Genomic DNA, 18,643 nt, shown 5'->3' with positions numbered 1-18,643 from the left:
GGATGTAATAAAAGTGATGCATATTTTCACAAAAATTAAAAAGAGATTATAAAATTATGAAATTTACATGATAACTAAAGAAAGAACTTTTAACATCTGTTTTCCAAAAGAAATAAAACTAACCAATGAATATGAAAAGATGTTCAACATCATTAAAGAATAATGAAATACTGTTTTTCTCTCACTAGACTAGCAAAATTTAATGGGATAACAACCAGGTCTGAAAATATGGGGAAAAAAGAGGGCCTGCATATACTGGAACTTATCTGGAAGTAAATTTGGAAAAATGCTTCAAAGTTCTTAAAATGTACCATAATTCTACTTCTAGGACTGCATCTTAAAATAATTAATGGATTATAAAGGCATTATATAAATGTTTGTTATAGTGTTGTTTATAATAACAAAAAGAACTAAGACAACCTACATGCTTAACAATAACAGATAATTTGAATAGTATCTCCATAGTACATGGTACTTTCAGATTTTAAAAGCTATAAAGTATATTTGTTAACATGGAAAATGTTCCTGATGTTGAGTGAAAAAAAGCAGGTTGTAAAATAGTAAGATCCTATTTTTGTAACTACACATAGGTTTGTTTAAACATGTAGACAAATATTCACAAGGATAAATAAATCTTATAAAGACAATCTCTAGGTTTTGCAAAACAGTGATTTTTGTCTTATACTTACCTACATTTTTCTGAACATTTTTAAAATGAGTTATGTTAATTTTATAATCATTTGAAGTACAAAAATATGATTTTCACTTTGAGAAAAAATATATAAATTTCCTTTTTGATTTTTGGAAATTAAGACTAAAATCCACAAAAGTTAAACTTTTAGCTTGGTCAATAAAATTTCTATGGTCAATAAAAGCAATGATCAATAAAATTTCTTTTCTTTCCGCCTTAAGTGCACTTGCCATCAAAAAAAGAAAGGTCTTAAACATTACTAGTCTATCAGCTTTTGATATAAATATTAGCATAAATACACCATAAAATGCCACTATAAAGACAATGCAATTTTAGTTTGCTACTGGTTAAATCTTAAGCATTTTTTATAGCAGCCAGCAGTGTCTTCTAATTTTCACAAAGAAATACAGCACTTAGGACTTTAAAAGGAAAACAGTTTTGTAAATTTACCTCTGCCAGATCTTCAAAACAGCTGCCAGCTAAGGGATGAGGGCTACTTTCATCAGTCATTTCAACTGTGTCTTCAATTAAACCTAAAAGTTTCACAGTCAATTCATGTATATCTAAAATGTTACTGAAAATCTTTTCAATATCCTAAAAAAAAAAAAAAAAAGGAAGGTTAAGACATGTCAGGTTGAAAATTTCATTAGAGAATTATTAAATATAAGTAATATAAGTGCTAAGGGTATATTTTCATCCAATCGCATACCAGTATATTTCAAGACATAAAACATATTCCGAATCATAGCAAAAGTCAATCATGAATAAGGAAGGGAAATGAATCTTTTGGATTAGATTTAGAATTATTGACCAAAACTGTATAGAATCTATATTTTCCAGTAAATGTGCTGTAAATCTCATATGGTGGATGATTCTGAGCAACTTTTTAAATGAAGAATTCGGGCATTTGAGTATTTTTAAATTGGGTAGGTGCTAAAAGTCTTGATCAAAGTCTCAGAGTTGGTTAATGACAAAAGCTGGGATCAAAATGAAGATCTGACTCCTAACTGAGACACAAAGTAGTTCCACAATATGTGACCTGTCTCTTAAATTTGAGGAGGAATTAAAGATTTCAGTCAAGCTCTTCAGAGTGAACTTTATCTGGGTTAAAACATGTTAAATACTCTGGAAACAAGAAGACCACGTGACTGATTATCCAGGTTATAGCCAACTAGTATTCATTCTGCATCTGGTAATGGAAACATGGATTAAGGAACCTAACAGACTTGAGTTTGGATCCTTGTCCCACTACTTGCTAGGTGAATGACTCTGGATTAGGACAATAACAACAGCTAACATTTCTTGGTCACTTTCTATGTTCCAGGCACTATTATAAGTACCTGACATGTAAGTTCATAACAGATTAGCTACTATCATCATCTTCATTTTACGAATGAGAAAACAGAGACACAGAGCAATTATGTAATTTGTCCAGGGTCACACAGCTGGTATATTAAGACCTACTTCATAAGGTTTTTAAGAGAATGAAATGAGATGATTTCTACAAAATGCTCCTGGTATATATTAGGCCTTCCACAAATATGAGTTTTCTGAAGACATAGGGGTAGGGGTAAACCCCAAAGGAGTAAATTAAGATTAACAGTCATTAATTCTTTTATCAAATATTATTGAATTCTATGCTCTGATCTTAGATGGTCTTTATTTCAAAAGTTTACAGTCTCATCTATGTTGAAAAAATATAATATAGAGATAAAGGGATTCCCTCTTTCTCTTGACTCTTGAGTATTTAATGAAAATTTTCTGTCAAATCAGCACAAATTCAGTGAAAAAAGAACCATAAAAATTAATTCTTGAGGAATGAAAACTGATGGGATGAACAAAAGGTAAAGAGGATAATAGTTCCAGCAATTATTATTAGCTAACAGCATTTATTAAGTTTTTAATTCTTCATCCACTTTAGATAAAACCCAATTGTGGTATAAAAGAATCAAGTTCAACCTCCGTAAGTAACTTATCATGTCATAACTATTTTGTGTTTATTTCCTCACCAGTAAAGTTGAGGTGATAATACCTGTCCTACCTATCTCAGAGAATTTTTAAGGGTCACACAAAATAGGACAGTACTTTGAAAAACATAAAAATGTTAACTACTTAAGGCAGTGTGTCCAGTAGAAATTATTATCAAATGTTAAACTAAACATGCATTTTTTAAAAAAAGGATAAAAGCCAATTAAAACATCTTACATTTTCATTAATAACCTCAGATATGCAGATGATACCACCCTAATGGCAGAAAGTGAAGAGGAACTAAGAGTCTCTTGATGAAGGTGAGAGAGGAGAGTGAAAAAGCTGGCTTAAAATTCAACATTCAAAAAATGAAGATCATAGCATTCAGTCCCATTACTTCATGACAAATAGATGGAGAAAAAATAGAAACAGTGACAGACTATTTTCTAGGGCTCCAAAATCACTGTGGACAGTGACTCTAGCATGAAATTAAAAGACCTGCTCCTTGGCAAGAAAGTTATGACAAACCTAGACAGCATATTAAAAAGAAAAGACATCCCTTTGCCGACAAAGGTTCATATAATCAAAGCTATGAATTTTCCAGTAGTCGTGTGCAGATGTGAGGGTTGGACCATAAAGAAGGCTGAGCACCAAAAAATTGATGGGTTTGAATTGTGGTGCTGGAGAAGACTCTTGAGAGTCCCTTGGACAGCAAGGAGGTTAAACCAGTCAATCCTAAAAGAAATCAACCCTGAATATTCATTGGAAGGACTGATGCTGAAGCTCCAATACTTTGGCCACCTGATGTAAAGAACCAACTCATGGGAAAAGATTCTGATGCTGGGAAAGATTGAGGGCAGGAGGAAAGGGGACGAGAGAGAATGAGAGGGTTGGATGGCATCACCAACTGGATGGACATGGGTTTGAACAAACTCTGGGAGATCATGAAGGACAGAGAAGCCTGGTGTGCTGCAGTCCATGGGGTTAAAAAGAATCGGACACAATTTAGGGACTGAACACATACACTTACACACACAATAGTTATTTGGGAGAGGAAGTCAGGAGGTAAGAGAAAAGCTAAGAATTTAAAGTGAAAGACACTCAGACATCCAAGGGAAAACAGATCATATAAGAAAGGAAGGAAAGAAAAAGAAATCTAAACAAATAAACACAGCATCTGTCTAGATAGATTCCTTAGAAAACTACACAGGTTAGAAAAACATGGACAAGACTCTCCTGGATCCCCATCATAATTCATCCCATTCCTACCCGACAGAGTAGAACTCTGCTGCTCTGCCTTTGTTTATGAGACATTCTGCATAAACTTTTATTCTTAAAAAGTCTCACTATTAAAATTTTATACTACTCTAAAGTACTTACCAAAAGACAGGACAAAATGTATATCTTTCTTTTCTAGACCATACATTTCTTTCACCATCTTCAAATGAATAACTATAAATCTCCAATATTGCACAGTAGAAAGATTTTATTCCAGTGTAATTCCCCTAATTTTGTGTCTAATTTTCATTGCCACTGAACATATTAGTGTAACAACCCATGTACTAAAAAACCCACAACATGATTTTGTCACAGAAATCAGGGCAAAGCTCTGTAAGAAATCAATTGATTAAAGTTGATAACTTTCTTTCAAAAAAAAAAAAAAAACTCCCACAATATCCCCAGTGTTCACAGCAGCATTATTTACAATTACCAATATATGGAAGAAACTTAAGTTGTCCCTCAACAGATGAATGGATAAAGAAGTGGTATATATACACAATGGAATACTATGCAGCCATAAAAAGATGAAATTTTGCCATTTGCAGCAACTTGGATGGACTTGGGAGGGCTACGTGAATTAAGTTAGACAGAGAAAGACAAGTACCAACTATATATGGGATCTAAAAAATACAATAAGCTAGTGACTATAACAAAAAACAAGCAGACTCACAGATATAGAGGACAAACTAGTGGTTACCATTGTAGGGGACAGAGGCAGTATAGGGGTGGGGAAGTGGTAGGTAAAAACTATCGAGTGTAAGATTGGCTACCAGGATGTATTGTACAACATGAGGAATATAGCCAATAACTTATACTAACGATAAATGGAGTATAAACTTTAAAACTTGTGAATCACTATGCTGTATACCTACAACTCATTCGGGAATGTGTATCAATTATATTTCAATAAAAAACTGAAACAATTTAAATAAAGCCAAACAATACCACAGTACTATATAAAACCATATTTTTGTTTTACATACTCATTAAGTTTATAAAGTTACTACTTATGATTTTTAAGCTACTATCTGACATTTGGGGGCAGACAGACTTTCAAACCCAAAAAGGTACTTACAGAAGGTTTAAACAGCTTTCTGTCAGAAAGAAAAGCTTCTCGAAACACTTTTATGATCATATTTAGTTCCCGTAGATACTGTCTTTCTTCTGCAATTTCAGTTCTAACAAGGTCATAGTAGTTTAACTCGCCTGAAGAACTAGGTTCATCTTCACAAAGAGAAACCAAGCCTATGTCATCCTGATCAAACATGTCCATCAAAACCTAAGAAATATAAATCAGTAATGAATAAACTTATCTTACTTACTGTTACAGGACCATTTCAAAGTACTTGGAATTAAAATATTATTAAACAATGAGAGCTATGTGTATTAGAGGCCAAATTTATAAAAGAAAACTAAAGAGAAATATGAAAAGCTAAAGTGAGATAATGTTCAAATAAAACTGGATATAGAAAAATAAATATTTATGAAAATAAATCTAATAGTGAAATACATATATACACATATTATGTACACAAATACATGTGTGTCTGTGTGTATATAAATACATATATACATACATGTAAACACAAAATTTACAATAGCAAAAAGAGTACACATTTGGAGAACAAATCTGTACAATTGTTCTGAACAAATCAGAACAATCTGAGCCAAAAATCACAGTTCTATCATTTACCTGTGATTATAGACAATATAATATTTTCGAGTATTCCTTCGAAAGTCAGATCCCTTACATGTATGTAATTGATGAAAGAATTCAATGAGGTAAAGGACATAAAATGCATACTATTATGACTAGCAAATAATAGGCATTAAAAATAGTAGTTCTTTATCCTACTGTAAGAATGCTTAGGTGCACTTAAGTGGAGTTTAAAGGAGAAAAATGAAACAAGACACAAAATATAGAAATAGCATGATGCTTTTCTGATGCATATTTACTACATTAACAACTGCTATAGAAAGTTCTTTGTTAAAATCAAGCATCCCACAGATGCTTAAATTGCTATAGTGACAATTTCCCCTTTCAGGAAAGAATAAAGATTGGTACTATGGACTTGAGTCAACCAACACTCAGTAGCTGGATGTATATTAAAGTCAACAGGAAAAAGGTAACCATACTTTTTAGAATTAAAAACATTGATAGTTTAAAAATAAAAGAAAAATTGGACCTACTTAATTATATATGCATGACTAACTGAAAACTACTTTCCTAGAATTTAAGAGAGAAAAAAAAAAAGCACATTTCCAAAAAGGAAGCTCCAAAAGTAAAACAATTAAGAGAATGAGCAAATTCTGACAATATGAGATATTCATTCATTCTCAAAAATATCTACTGAGCACCAGAAATTGTGCCAGATGTTGGTAAGATATAGCAGTAAGCAAAATAAACATGAATTCTGCTTTCCTGATCTTTTAAATCTAACTCAAAAATATTTCTTAAAGCTGGTCAGTTCTCTCCATTACCCTCCAAGCTTCAAATTAGACTATTAAGGAGCCATATCACCTCTTAGAAGGTCTTGCAATATGACCTCCTTGCCACAGGTTTCTTCCCAACCCCAGTTCCAAAATTATGTTCCTAAAACCAAATTGTGTCACATCCTACATATACATGATACTGGATTTCATTGCTTTCAGTATACAATTCTAATTTCATGAAGATAAAGCCACTTACAATTTAACCCCGGCCTACCTCCCCAGCCTCATCTCCTGTGATACTCTAAAATCCCTCTTCTCTTCATTGCCCTCTCCATGCAACTCGCCCTCCTGCAACTGAACATCATCGCCTCCCATTCTCAGCCACTTAAGACCTTTGAAGAAACCACTGGGCTGCACAGGGAATTAGCTAATGATTTTAGGCAGACACACAAAAGAATGGAAAGTATGACACAGAACTATCTTCTCTTCCCCCACTAGAGATATTTTTAAAGTAGTCTGTACTTTGTATCTCTAATTTCTTAGTTCTCAAGCTCACCACTCTACTGAAACTCACTAATAATGTCTGAATATCTTTTTGTTTTCTCTAGTTATTAACACAGATAACCAGAACCTCTTAAAACTTTCTCTTCCCTTGGCTTCTCATACACCATTCTGTCAGTGAGGCCTCCTTCTCTACTGCTTACCTTCCCTGCCACCCACTGAAGGGTCCCATTTTTGGAACTGTTTTGGCCACACGACACCCAAAATCCTGAATGTAAATGCTACAGGAGTCAGGCAGATGACACATCATATTAATACAGAAGAGGTGACAGGCAGTGTGGCAAACTAGAAAGTGCATGGACCTAAACAGGAAAGTGTGCTCAATGGTAGCTGTTTTATCAGGCATTTTGATTTTCTTTTTCAAGAGTCTGAAATCTAGATTTTATGTAGAATTTTCATTATTTTTAAATATAAACAGATTGCAAATAATTCAAAATTTTAAAAAATAAACCTGGAGCCCCTATTCACTAGGTGGAGAACCCCTATTCAATAGCAGGCCATCAGTCTGAAACATGTACTATATTTTCTTCTGAATGAGCTCACCTTCTTAGATGATTATCAATCACTAGATAATGACTCCCTAAATATTTATGTCAGAATCTCTCTGGAATCTAGACAAGTGCTATGAAAGGCTGGCTAGGTATCTCTCTGTCTGACAAACCCATACATGTACACTCCACTTGAGAATCACTAATCAAGCATCATCTACTTCATAGCTAGAAAACTTGTCCTTACCCTAGACTTAACACTTCTCAACTTTCACACCAAATCAGTCCCCAAATCCTTTTAACTCCAATTACAAACAGCTCTTAAAACTGGTCAGGTCCTTCTATTCTCCTGTCCTTCACCTTCTCTTACTTCTCTTTCCTTCCAACTCTCACATTTATTCACCTGATAAATCCTTAGTAATTTTCATCACTTAGCTCAAATAAAATTGTCTTTGTATAGCTTTTCCCAACTCTTCCTGAACTCCTCCATTAAAATCTTTCCCTGGCTTCAGTCCTCCATAAGCATCCCTTCTCTTTTCTATTTAAGCACCTAACTTATACTGACATATCTACAGATAAGAGCTGTAACTTCATCTTAAAATCCACAGCATTTGATGCACAGTAAATGCACAAAAGATACCTGCTTAAAGAGCATACATATATTGTATGTTTGCAAATTAAGAAGCACAAGCTGGAATCAAGATTGCCAGGAGAAATATCAATAACCTCAGATATTCAGATGACACCACCGTTATGGCAGAAAGTGAAGAGGAACTAAAAAGCCTCTTGATGAAAGTCAAAGAGGAGAGTGAAAAAGCTGGCTTAAAGCTCAACATTCAGAAAACGAGGATCATGGCATCTGGTCCCATCACTTCATGGGAAATTGATGGGGAAACAGTGGAAAGAGTGTCAGACTTTATTTTGGGGGGCTCCAAAATCACTGCAGATCGTGATTGCAGCCACGAAATAAAAAGACATTTACTCCTTGGAAGGAAAGTTATGACCAACCTAGAGAGCATATTCAAAAGCAGAGATTTTAGTTTGCCAACAAAGGTCCGTCTAGTCAAGGCTATGGTTTTTCCAGTGGTCATGTATGGATGTGAGAGTTGGACTGTGAAGAAAGCTGAGCGTCAAAGAATTGATGCTTTTCAACTGTGGTGTTGGAGAAGACTCTTGAGAGTCCCTTGGACTGCAAGGAGATCCAACCAGTCCATCCGAAAGGAGATCAGTCCTGGGTGTTCATTGGAAGGACTGATGCTAAAGCTGAAACTCCAATACTTTGTGAGTTGGAGCTGAAACTCCAATACTTTCCACCTCATGAAAAGAGATGACTCATTGGAAAAGACCCTGATGCTGGGAGGGATTGGGGACAGGAGGAGAAGGGGATGACAGAGGATGAGATGGCTGGATGGCATCACTGACACGATGGATGTGAGTTTGAGTAAACTCTGGAAGTTGGAGATAGAGAGGGAGGCCTGGCGTGCTGCGATTCATGGGGTCGCAAAGAGTCGGACACGACTAAGCGACTGAACTGAACTGAAATTGCTAAGACTTGTAATGACTTGCAATAGCCTTCCCAGGTGCCTCAGGAGTGAAGAATCCACCTGCTAATGGAGGAACCACATTGGAGACAGGGGTTTGATCCTTGGATAGGGAAGATATCTTGGGGGAGGAAATGGCAACCCACTCCAGTATTCCTGCTGGGATAATCCCATGGACAGAGGAGCCTGGTGGGCTATAGTCCATGGGACTGTAAAGAGTCAGACACAATTGAGTGACTGAGCAGACACAAGACTTGTAATGAATGGCTAAAGACTGAGTTAAGGATCAGAATAAATGTTAGGACAACAAAAGCAGTTCTTGGTCATGTTCACAAGAATAGTAAAGGAGAATCAGTTCTTGAAATAGAATAATATTACAACAAAAGAAAAAATACAGAAGAACTCAACTCCTATGACATCTGGGTCCACAGAAATAATCTTCAGAACAGCTCTGTGCTCTTACTCTCTCTTGACTTGAATCAGTTCAGTTCAGTTGCTCAGTCATGTCCGACTCTTTGTGACCCCATGAATCACAGCACGTCAGGCCTCCCTGTCCATCACCAACTCCCAGAGTTCACTCAAACCCGTGTCCAACAAGTCAGTGATGGCATTCAGTCATCTCATCCTCTGTCGTCCCCTTCTCCTCCTGCCCCCAATCCCTCCCAGCATCAGAGTCTTTTCCAATGAGTCAACTCTTCACATGAGGTGGCCAAAGTATTGGAGTTTCAGCTTCAGCATCAGTCCTTCCAATGAACACCCAGGACTGATCGATCTCCTTTAGGATGGACTGGTTGGATCTCCTTGCAGTCCAAGGGACTCTCAAGAGTCTTCTCCAACACCACAGTTGAAAAGCATCAATTCTTTGGCATTCAGATTTCTTCACAGTCCAACTCTCACATCCATACATGACCACAGGAAAAACCATAGCCTTGACTAGACGGACCTTTGTTGGCAAACTAATGTCTCTGCTTTTGAATATGCTATCTAGGTTGGTCATAACCTTCCTTCCAAGGAGTAAATGTCTTTTAATTTCATGGCTGCAATCACCATCTGCAGTGATTTTGGAGCCCCTCATAATAAAGTCTGACACTGTTTCCATTGTTTCCCCATCGATTTCCCATGAAGTGATGGGACCAGATGCCATGATCTTCATTTTCTGAATGTTGAGCTTTAAGCCAGCTTTTTCACTCTCCTCTTTGACTTTCATCAAGAGGCTTTTTAGTTTCTCTTCACTTTCTGCCATAAGGGTGGTGTCATCTGCATATCAGAGGTTACTGATATTTCTCCTGGCAATCTTGATTCCAGCTCGTGCTTCTTCCAGCCCAGGGTTTCTCATGATGTACTCTGCATATAAGTTAAATAAGCAGAGTGACAATATACAGCCTTGATGTACTCCTTTTCTTTTTGGAACCAGTCTGTTGCTTCCTGACCTGCATATAGGTTTCTCAAGAGGCAGGTCAGGTGGTCTGGTATTCTCATCTCTTTCAGAATTTTCCAGTTTATTGTGATTCACACAGTCAAAGGCTTTGCCTTGCTTAAACATCAAATTTCCTCTTAAGCATATATTTTCTATTTTTCCAATCTGAATATTATTTTCCTTAATAGTGAAAATATATGAAGGGTTGAGCTTTAAAATTCCTTCCTATGATCATATACCTATTCTCAGGAATCTCTGATGGGCCAGAATACATCATATAGTCAAATGCTGCTTTTTTAAGTGCAGAAAAAAACTTGATTCTCAAGTTCTCTGTCAAATTATATGACCTTGTCTGGGAAAATTAGAGACCTCTAGAAAGCACTTTGAACAGTTTATTAAACAGATGGCTTATAAGTTCCTGAAACAGTGCTCACAGGAAATCAGTTTAGATTTACTAAGATCACACCATATCACACTAGTCTCATTACTCCATTCACATGACTAGTCCCACAAATAAAGTCATTTGGATCTTTGCTATACATATGACAGTCTCTTGTGACAAATTTGGAATCACAGGAGGAAAGGATGGGCAAACTAGCCCACAGTCCACAATGAGCCTACTGCCTTTTGTATAAATAAAGTTTTACTAGAGCACAGCCTAAACTCATTGTTTTACGGCTGCTTTCTTGCCACAAAAGCAAAGATGAGTGGTTCCAAGAAAGGCAAATATATATATATATAGCCCACAAAACCTAAAATATTCATCCATCTATCTGGTCCTTTACAGATAAAGCCTGCTGATACCCGAATTAGACAAAGAGGTGAAATGGCAGCTAACTAAAAGCCCGTAGTGAAAAAAAGTGGTAATTTATTAATCTAGAAGGATGCCTCTAATAACATTATATGAGGAATATCACCTATTACACTTTTTATAATATTTTTAATAAATAATTCAAACTGAAACAAACTAAGTTTCTTAGACTGGCATATATTATAAAAAGCTAGTAGGATATCTACAATGATGAATAACAAAATCAGATTTTTATAATATCTTGATATGCTGGACATAGTCTCAATAACAGTATTAAGTTTTAGAGAGATAAATTTGAATTCAAACTTGGATGAAAAAAAATATACCAACAGCACACATTGTAAGAAATCAAAGATATAACATACTAGTACCTCACGTGAAAAGTCCTAGGGAGTTGAGATATATAACATACTAGCATCTCCTGTGAAAAAGTTGAGACATCTGTAAACTCATTAAGTAAACAGAACAACATGTGTGCTCCAAAAAGTTAACAGTAAAATAATAAAAGAACATCATATCGAATAAAGGAAGTAGGCATTTCATTGCACTTTGTGTGGTCAGAAAAAATCTAGTCTGTTGTCTTTATTTTTGAAATCACAGTCTAAGAGCAATTCAAAGAAAATCTGAAAATCATGTCAAAAAGATTGGTTTGCAAAGTCTCAAAAGGTGAAAATTTAGTACATGGAAAAATGCTTTAATAACGGAATGACTTATTCTGAAAAACAGTTTCATCGAATTAAGGAATCAAAGTTAATAGGAAAGTCAGATGAAAACTGACTTTTTATATATAGGATGAGTAAATAATAAGGTCCTACTGCATAGTAGAAACTATATATCTAAGAAACTATATTTAATATCCTATGATAAACTGTAATAGAAAGGAGTATGAAAAAAAGTATATATATATATATAACTAAGTCACTTTGCTGCACAATAGAAATTAAACACAACATTGTAAATCAATTATATTTCAGTAAAAAAATTTTTAATGCATGCCATACTTGATATTTATAGTTCTACTACAGGTCTGTACCCTAAAAATGCACTGAATTTTAATAAATTCTCTTTTGGATAATTCCATCCAAAAAATTTTTTAAAAGGCATGATGTGTTTAAAATTGTACATATTGAATTATCAAGTATATTCTTGCTAATAAAAAACAGCTAGTCTGGAAAAAAGTTAATAGGAAAGTTAATTTTAACTCTCTATGAGGAAGACATTTCACCTAACTAGAATTCTATAAAAATGAATAGACAGTTTTATGAGCAATAAGCTCCCCAGTGCTCAAACAGACGCTATGTGACTACCACCTGTCAGTTTGCATATAGATCTGGTCTCTTGTAATTCTGAGACTGTGTAATTGTCTAAGAATTTAACTACTTTTGCTTTTTAAAAGAGTCAGAGAAAAGTTAACTGACTCAGATATAGAATAAAGTCTCCCCTTCCCACAGTCTCTCAATAATCCCACGCAAAGCCACTATTCAGGGCAGGGAGAGTGGAGGAATGGGGCAAATAAAGGAGGAATCCCTGCATGAGGGTGTGGGGAAAAGCTGCAGCGCCCCATCTCAGTGTGCTAGTTCCTGAGAGGAGTAGGGAGGGTGTTTACAGGAGTGTAGGGTTGGGGCACAAGATGTTAGCGATCAATCAGAGTATAGAGACTATCCATAGGATAGCGCAGCTTGATGCAGGGTGCTGGAGCCCTAGTGGGTAAGGAGGGTATTTGCACGGGAAGCTGGTCCAGCAGCAGTGGACCAAGATGGGATTGTCAGAATTTGAGGAGGGTTAGGACAAAGTATACAAAGAAGGAGAAGGGTTTCTATGCCAAAATAGGGTGTCTACACCAGAGTGGGGAGATAGGCCTGCTGGGAGACTGGTCACATACAGAAGTGTTGACCAAACAAATAAATATATTAAGAAAAACAGGAGCCATGTTTCTATCAGATAACAGAATTACAAATGTAAAAATGGGGAGGCGAAAATGAAGTCTGTGGTAATGAACCTGGATTGAAGAGAACTCATCTAAAGATACATAAGATATAAATACAGATGTATATGTATGTGTTATTATTGTTGTCTCAGTCACTAAGTTTTGTCTGACACTTTTGTGACCCCATGGACTGTAGTCTGCCAGGCTCCTCTGTCCACGGGATTTCTCAGGCAAGAATACTGGAGTGGGTTGCCATTTCCTTCTCCACGGGATCTACCCAACCCAGGGATTAAACCCACATCTCCTGCTTTGGCAGGCAGATTCTTTACCACTGAGCCACCAGGGAAGCCCATGTATGTATGTATACAAACACACACACACACATATTCCCTAATTTTGACCTTAGAGAGATCGGAGGAGTAACACTCCAGTATCAATGAGCTCATCGAGCACCAAGATCATGGTTTCTAAATACCATTCTCCACTAAAAGGAACCAGGGATTTTTAGAAAACAACTAATTCCAGGCTTGAGTAGCCAGGTAAAGAACAAGTTGAACCTGGAGCATCTTATGTCAAAAGAGAGACAGGGACAGAGAAGCAAACTGAAGGGGCTCCCACTGGTCAACTTGAGACAATCTGAATATCAAAATAACTAATAAAGTAACAAGTTATGTTTCACTAAATAAAATAAGAATCAATGAGTCCATATTAAAATAAATTGTAGCTCAGTTGGTAAAGATTCTGCCTGCAATGCAGGAGACCTGGGTTCAATCCCTGGTTCGGGAAGATCCTCTGGAAAAGGAAATGGCAACCCACTCCAGTATTCTTGTCTGGAGAATCCCATGGACAGAGGAGCTCGGGAGGCTACAGTCCATTGGGTAGCAAGAGTTGGACACGACTTAGCGACTAAACCACCACAAAGTGTGATGAGGATCAAGATATTTACATAGCCTTAAGATACTCCACAAAATATTCATTAATTACCAAAGGGTAAGGAGTCCTTTAAAGTAGAGAAATCTAGGAGACAAACCCTTAATCAAGGGATTGAAGTGACCATCACCAAAAATGGGACACATCAAAACTGCTGTCGTGTGACAAAGTACAATGAGAAGAACTTCCATGGCATTTCTGCCACAGCTCCATACATAACCTGAAACTTATCAAGAGAAAATGTCAGAAAAAACTGAAGAGCATTTTAAACATTAATAAGCATGTCAAGGTCATAAAATGTCAAGGTCATAAAAGTTAAAGGAAGAATGAACTGTTCCAGAGTGAACAAGGAGAAGAAAAAGATACATGACAACTAAACACAACACATGATTCTGAACAGGATCATTCTGCTTAAAAGACGTCACTGGGACAACTGGCAAAACCTGAACAGGGTCTGAGGATTACATAATATAGTGTATCAGCATTCATTTCCTGGATTTTGACTGTCACAGTGTGATTATACAGGAAAATGTTTTTCTTCATATGATACACTAAACTATGTCAATAACCTACTCTCAAGTGGTTTAGGGTACAAGGGGGTATCTTTTTTTGTACATGCGACTTTTCTAAAAGTGAGCTAGAAACTAAGTTAAAAAAAACATATAATCATTGTTTTTCATTTTTTGAGAAGTCACACAGAAATAACAAGGAATTTCTACAATAAAATTTAAGTGAAAAATCATTTTTGAGACTATGGCGTAGTACAATGGCTCTCAATTGTTAACCGTACATCAGAATCACTTGTGAGCCTAAAGGCCAACCCCAGGCCAAGTAAATAAGACCCTCTAGAGGCAAGATGCACACGTCAGTATTCTTTTAAATACTGGTAATAAATAATAAATACTGGTAACTCTGATGTGCAAGGTGAAGAACCAGGGGCCTAGGCCAGGCCCTGGGGTAACTCACACCTAGAGGTCTAGCTTAGGCGCCTTCTCTATGAAGTGCTTCTGGTCTCCCCTATCCAGAGTTAACCACTTTCTTCACCGCACCTTTGATTCATTTGTATAATAATAGTTTTAATTATCTTGTACTGCAATTATTTGTTTATAATACATTTATTACCCACTAAAATAAATTCCTTCTAACACAGGGACTGCTGATATGCTCAGTGTTGTACATTGCTCAGGGCAGTATCTGACACATAACAAGCATTCAGAAATGTTGATTTCAAAAGAAAAAAAAAAAGGAGGAAAGTAGAAAGGGAAGAAAAGGAGGAGAGAGGAAAATAAAAGACTCAATTTCTTTCCTCTGTAGCTTACAGACAGGAAGAATGAAGTAACAAAAAAAACGATCCGAAGAAAGTAACTCTGGCATTGTAAAATCTTCTCTTTCCTTATGCCCCACTGAATTATGCTGCAAAATCGAAGTATGTTTTTCAAAATTACTTCTTAAAAGTATCTGAATATTCTGGATTTATTATCTTTCTAAAAATACAAAACTCAAACTACTTTTTTAAAACTTGTTTGAGGTTTTGGATGTTTTTTCTCTGCATGTAAAGAAGTTTTGATGGAAAAAAAGAGATTCTCATCCCACCACATGCTGAAAAATCTGAAAATATCATTGTTATTAGTCTATAAGGCCACCATTTTTCTGTCTTGCAACACTAGGAATTATAAAAATCACTAATATAACCATGTATTAAAAAACAGAGATAGAAGTGACATAATCACTAGCATTCTAGCTAAATTTAAATACTTTTTAACACTTACCTTATCTGCACACATTGACACTTTAATGTCTTGTTGAGATATTTCATAATGTCGGATATTAAAAACATAATTACCAGCCAATTTCAAAATATCAGCTGAGATATACTCCAGCACAGCCACAATATACAGGGATACATGGTAGTCCACTTTGTACCCTAAAACTTCCTGTGGAAAAAATAAACAATTTAATTCCCAAAAATGGCAGCACTGTCAAGTAGCAGGTAAAACGCACTTAAAATTTTTATTTAATATTCTTGCTTATAAACAACTTTCCAGAAACCAAATGTCTAAACTCAAAGGTACCACAGGATGTAAAATGAGCTGTTGGCTCAGTATCGGGGTTTTGGTTTTGATTTTTTAAATCTAACAAATCTGTCTTTAGTATCAAACAAGAAGCGATAGTTGATTCTAAGACAGAAATCTTAGACTGGACTTCACTGAAAACCTCTTGATATATTATCCAAAACCCATCTGACAAATATTTGCATTTTTTAATTAATATTCCCAAATTACAACGGTTTCTACTGAGGGGATGACATATATGTGGGGGGTTCTAAAACTGCTACCAAGGGATATTCAAATCCAGGTACACCAGCTACTCTGTACAGACTAAATAATATATCCTACCCAACACCCAACTTTACCAATGTATATAAAAATATCTATAACAAATACAAATGAATTTAAAAAGAGTTCTGAACTCACAGTAGCTTTTGCATTATACACAACAAAAAGCTGAAAGTTAATCAGCGTAGCAGTCATCAGAAGATGCCAAAAAGATGCATTATTTCTTATCATTAACTTTTAATACTATTTGAAAAGCAACTGATTTTATCAGAGTATATTTCTTTTTGCTTTTTGCATATATTAAGGAACATATATATGTATGTGTGTGTGTGTATGTGTATATACAAGTATATACATATTCAACTGCACATACACAGTCACATAGACCACGCATATAAATACATAAATATATTTATAGACCATGTATATAGATACATAAATACTATATAAAGGACTATTTGTTAAAAACTTCTCTCAACAGTTTTTTGTGTGTCTTGTTATTGTATGTTTGCTTGTTTGCTTTTACCTTCAATGAAGGATGGATTTTGTCCACAGGCAGTAAGAGAGGATTTCTTCTTTTTCGTTTCTCTATGGCAGACTGTGCATCAGCAATAGCCCATTTATCAATTGGATGAGGAAAGGTCTTTTGAACTCGTTCCTGTTCAGATCACAGCAGAACTATCATTAACAGAAGTGCTCATAAACGGAAAGTTCATACAAAATTAACTTTATCATCATCCTCATGCCAACAGTTAATAGTAACATAACCTGTTCTGATTTCTGCAATAAATTAATGTTTTTTGTTTAAAAAAAATTCAAAGCACTATCAAGATTTTTCCACATAATTCCCACAGGTAAATAAAAAGGTGAAGTTTAAACAGAAAGCTTTAAGTGTAAGCATAACTAAGATAAAATTGGAAAAAAAAGAAAAAGTAATAATGTTAGAGATTAAAGCAAACATAAAATATGCTAAGTCAGTGATTCTACGGTCAAGGTTTCTAGGGTTAAAATTGTTTACCCAGCAGAAGGTGTTAACTTGTTATTAATAATTATTATGCAGTCATTCTCCTTCTGCTAATCTCAGAGCTTTATAGAGAAGAATTTTAAAAAGGAGAAATATCATGTACCTCTTAAAGAATCAAGTGTATGGCAGAGCTCAGAATAGTTTAAAGAAATGTATCGCTTGGCAAAAACAATACAAACCTTTTATATCATCTAATCTTATTAACAAATTTAGTGGTAATAACAAATCTTATTACCAGTAATTGGCATGAATAATGAGAAGTGATGATAACTGAATCAAACTCCAATTCAGCAGAATTTCCTGTTTTTTAAGTTATATTCTCAGCTTCTAGCATATTTAGCTTCTGAAAAGTATACTTTTATTATATTTAGTTATGTCCAATTCTTACAGCAGAGAATACGGAAACAAATGCATTAATTACCAGAGTTCCTGAAACTCTTAATATTGTTGTTACTGTCAGTTGCTAAGTTGTGTCTGACTCTTTGTGACCCCATGAACTGCAGCACACCAGGCTTCCCTGTCCTTCACTATCTCCCAGAGTTTGCTCAAATTCATCTCCATTGAGTCAGTGATGCCATCTAGTCACCTCATCCTCTGTCGTCCCCTTCTACTCCTGCTCTCAATCTTTCCCAGCATCAGGGTCTTTTCCAATATAAGTCATCTCTTTGCATTAGGTGGCCAAAGTATTAGAGTTTCAGCTTTAGCATCAGTCTTTCCAATGAGTACTCAGGGTTGATTTCCTTTAGGACTGACAGATTTGATTTCCTTGCAGTCCAAGGGGCTCTCAAGAAATCTTTTCCAGCACCACAATTCAAAAGCATCATTTCTTTGGCACTCAGCCTTCTTTATGGTCTAGCTCTCACATCTGCCATGACTATTGGAAAAACTATAGCTTTGATTATAGGACTTTGGTCGGCAAAGTGGTATCTTTGCTTTTTAATACACTGTCTAGATTTGTCATAGCTTTTCCTCCAAGGAGCAAGTGTCTTTTAATTTCGTGGCTGCAGTCAATGTCCACAGTGACTTTGGAGCCCAAGAAAATAAAGTCTGTTACTGTTTCTATTTTTTCCCCATATTTGCCATGAAGTGATAGGACCCGATACTTTGTTTTCTGAATGTTGAGTTTTAAGTCAGCTTTTACACTCTCCTCTTTCACCCTCATCAAGAGTTTCTTTAGTTCCTGTTCGCTTTCTGCCATTAGAGTGGTATCATCTGTACAGCTATGGTTGTTGATA

General features: G+C 35.6%; 1 protein-coding gene across 3 annotated transcripts in view; it reads right to left on the bottom strand.

The window, feature by feature from the left end:
* The window catches only part of SOS2 (SOS Ras/Rho guanine nucleotide exchange factor 2), a 105,936-nt gene that overhangs the window by 59,854 nt on the left and 27,439 nt on the right, over positions 1 to 18,643 (bottom strand). For all 3 annotated transcript variants that reach the window (XR_015134780.1, XM_086321594.1, XM_086321595.1), the window contains exons 3-6: positions 16,911 to 17,042; positions 15,818 to 15,982; positions 5,016 to 5,219; positions 1,142 to 1,285 (exon numbers count right to left, since the gene is read on the bottom strand). Coding sequence is in view for 2 of the 3 variants with exons in the window: in XM_086321594.1 (XP_086177720.1) it covers positions 1,142 to 1,285; positions 5,016 to 5,219; positions 15,818 to 15,982; positions 16,911 to 17,042 (645 nt within the window). In the remaining variant the exon portion in view is untranslated. The remainder of the gene's footprint in view (positions 1 to 1,141; positions 1,286 to 5,015; positions 5,220 to 15,817; positions 15,983 to 16,910; positions 17,043 to 18,643) is intronic.

This window comes from Bos grunniens, chromosome 10 (assembly GCF_055505025.1).
Source record: "Bos grunniens cultivar Pamir isolate PY7600 chromosome 10, Bosgru_T2T1.0, whole genome shotgun sequence".
Classification (NCBI taxonomy): domain Eukaryota; kingdom Metazoa; phylum Chordata; class Mammalia; order Artiodactyla; family Bovidae; genus Bos; species Bos grunniens.
Note: the sequence above shows the minus strand (reverse complement) of the source record. Positions and strands in the feature narration are given on the sequence as shown.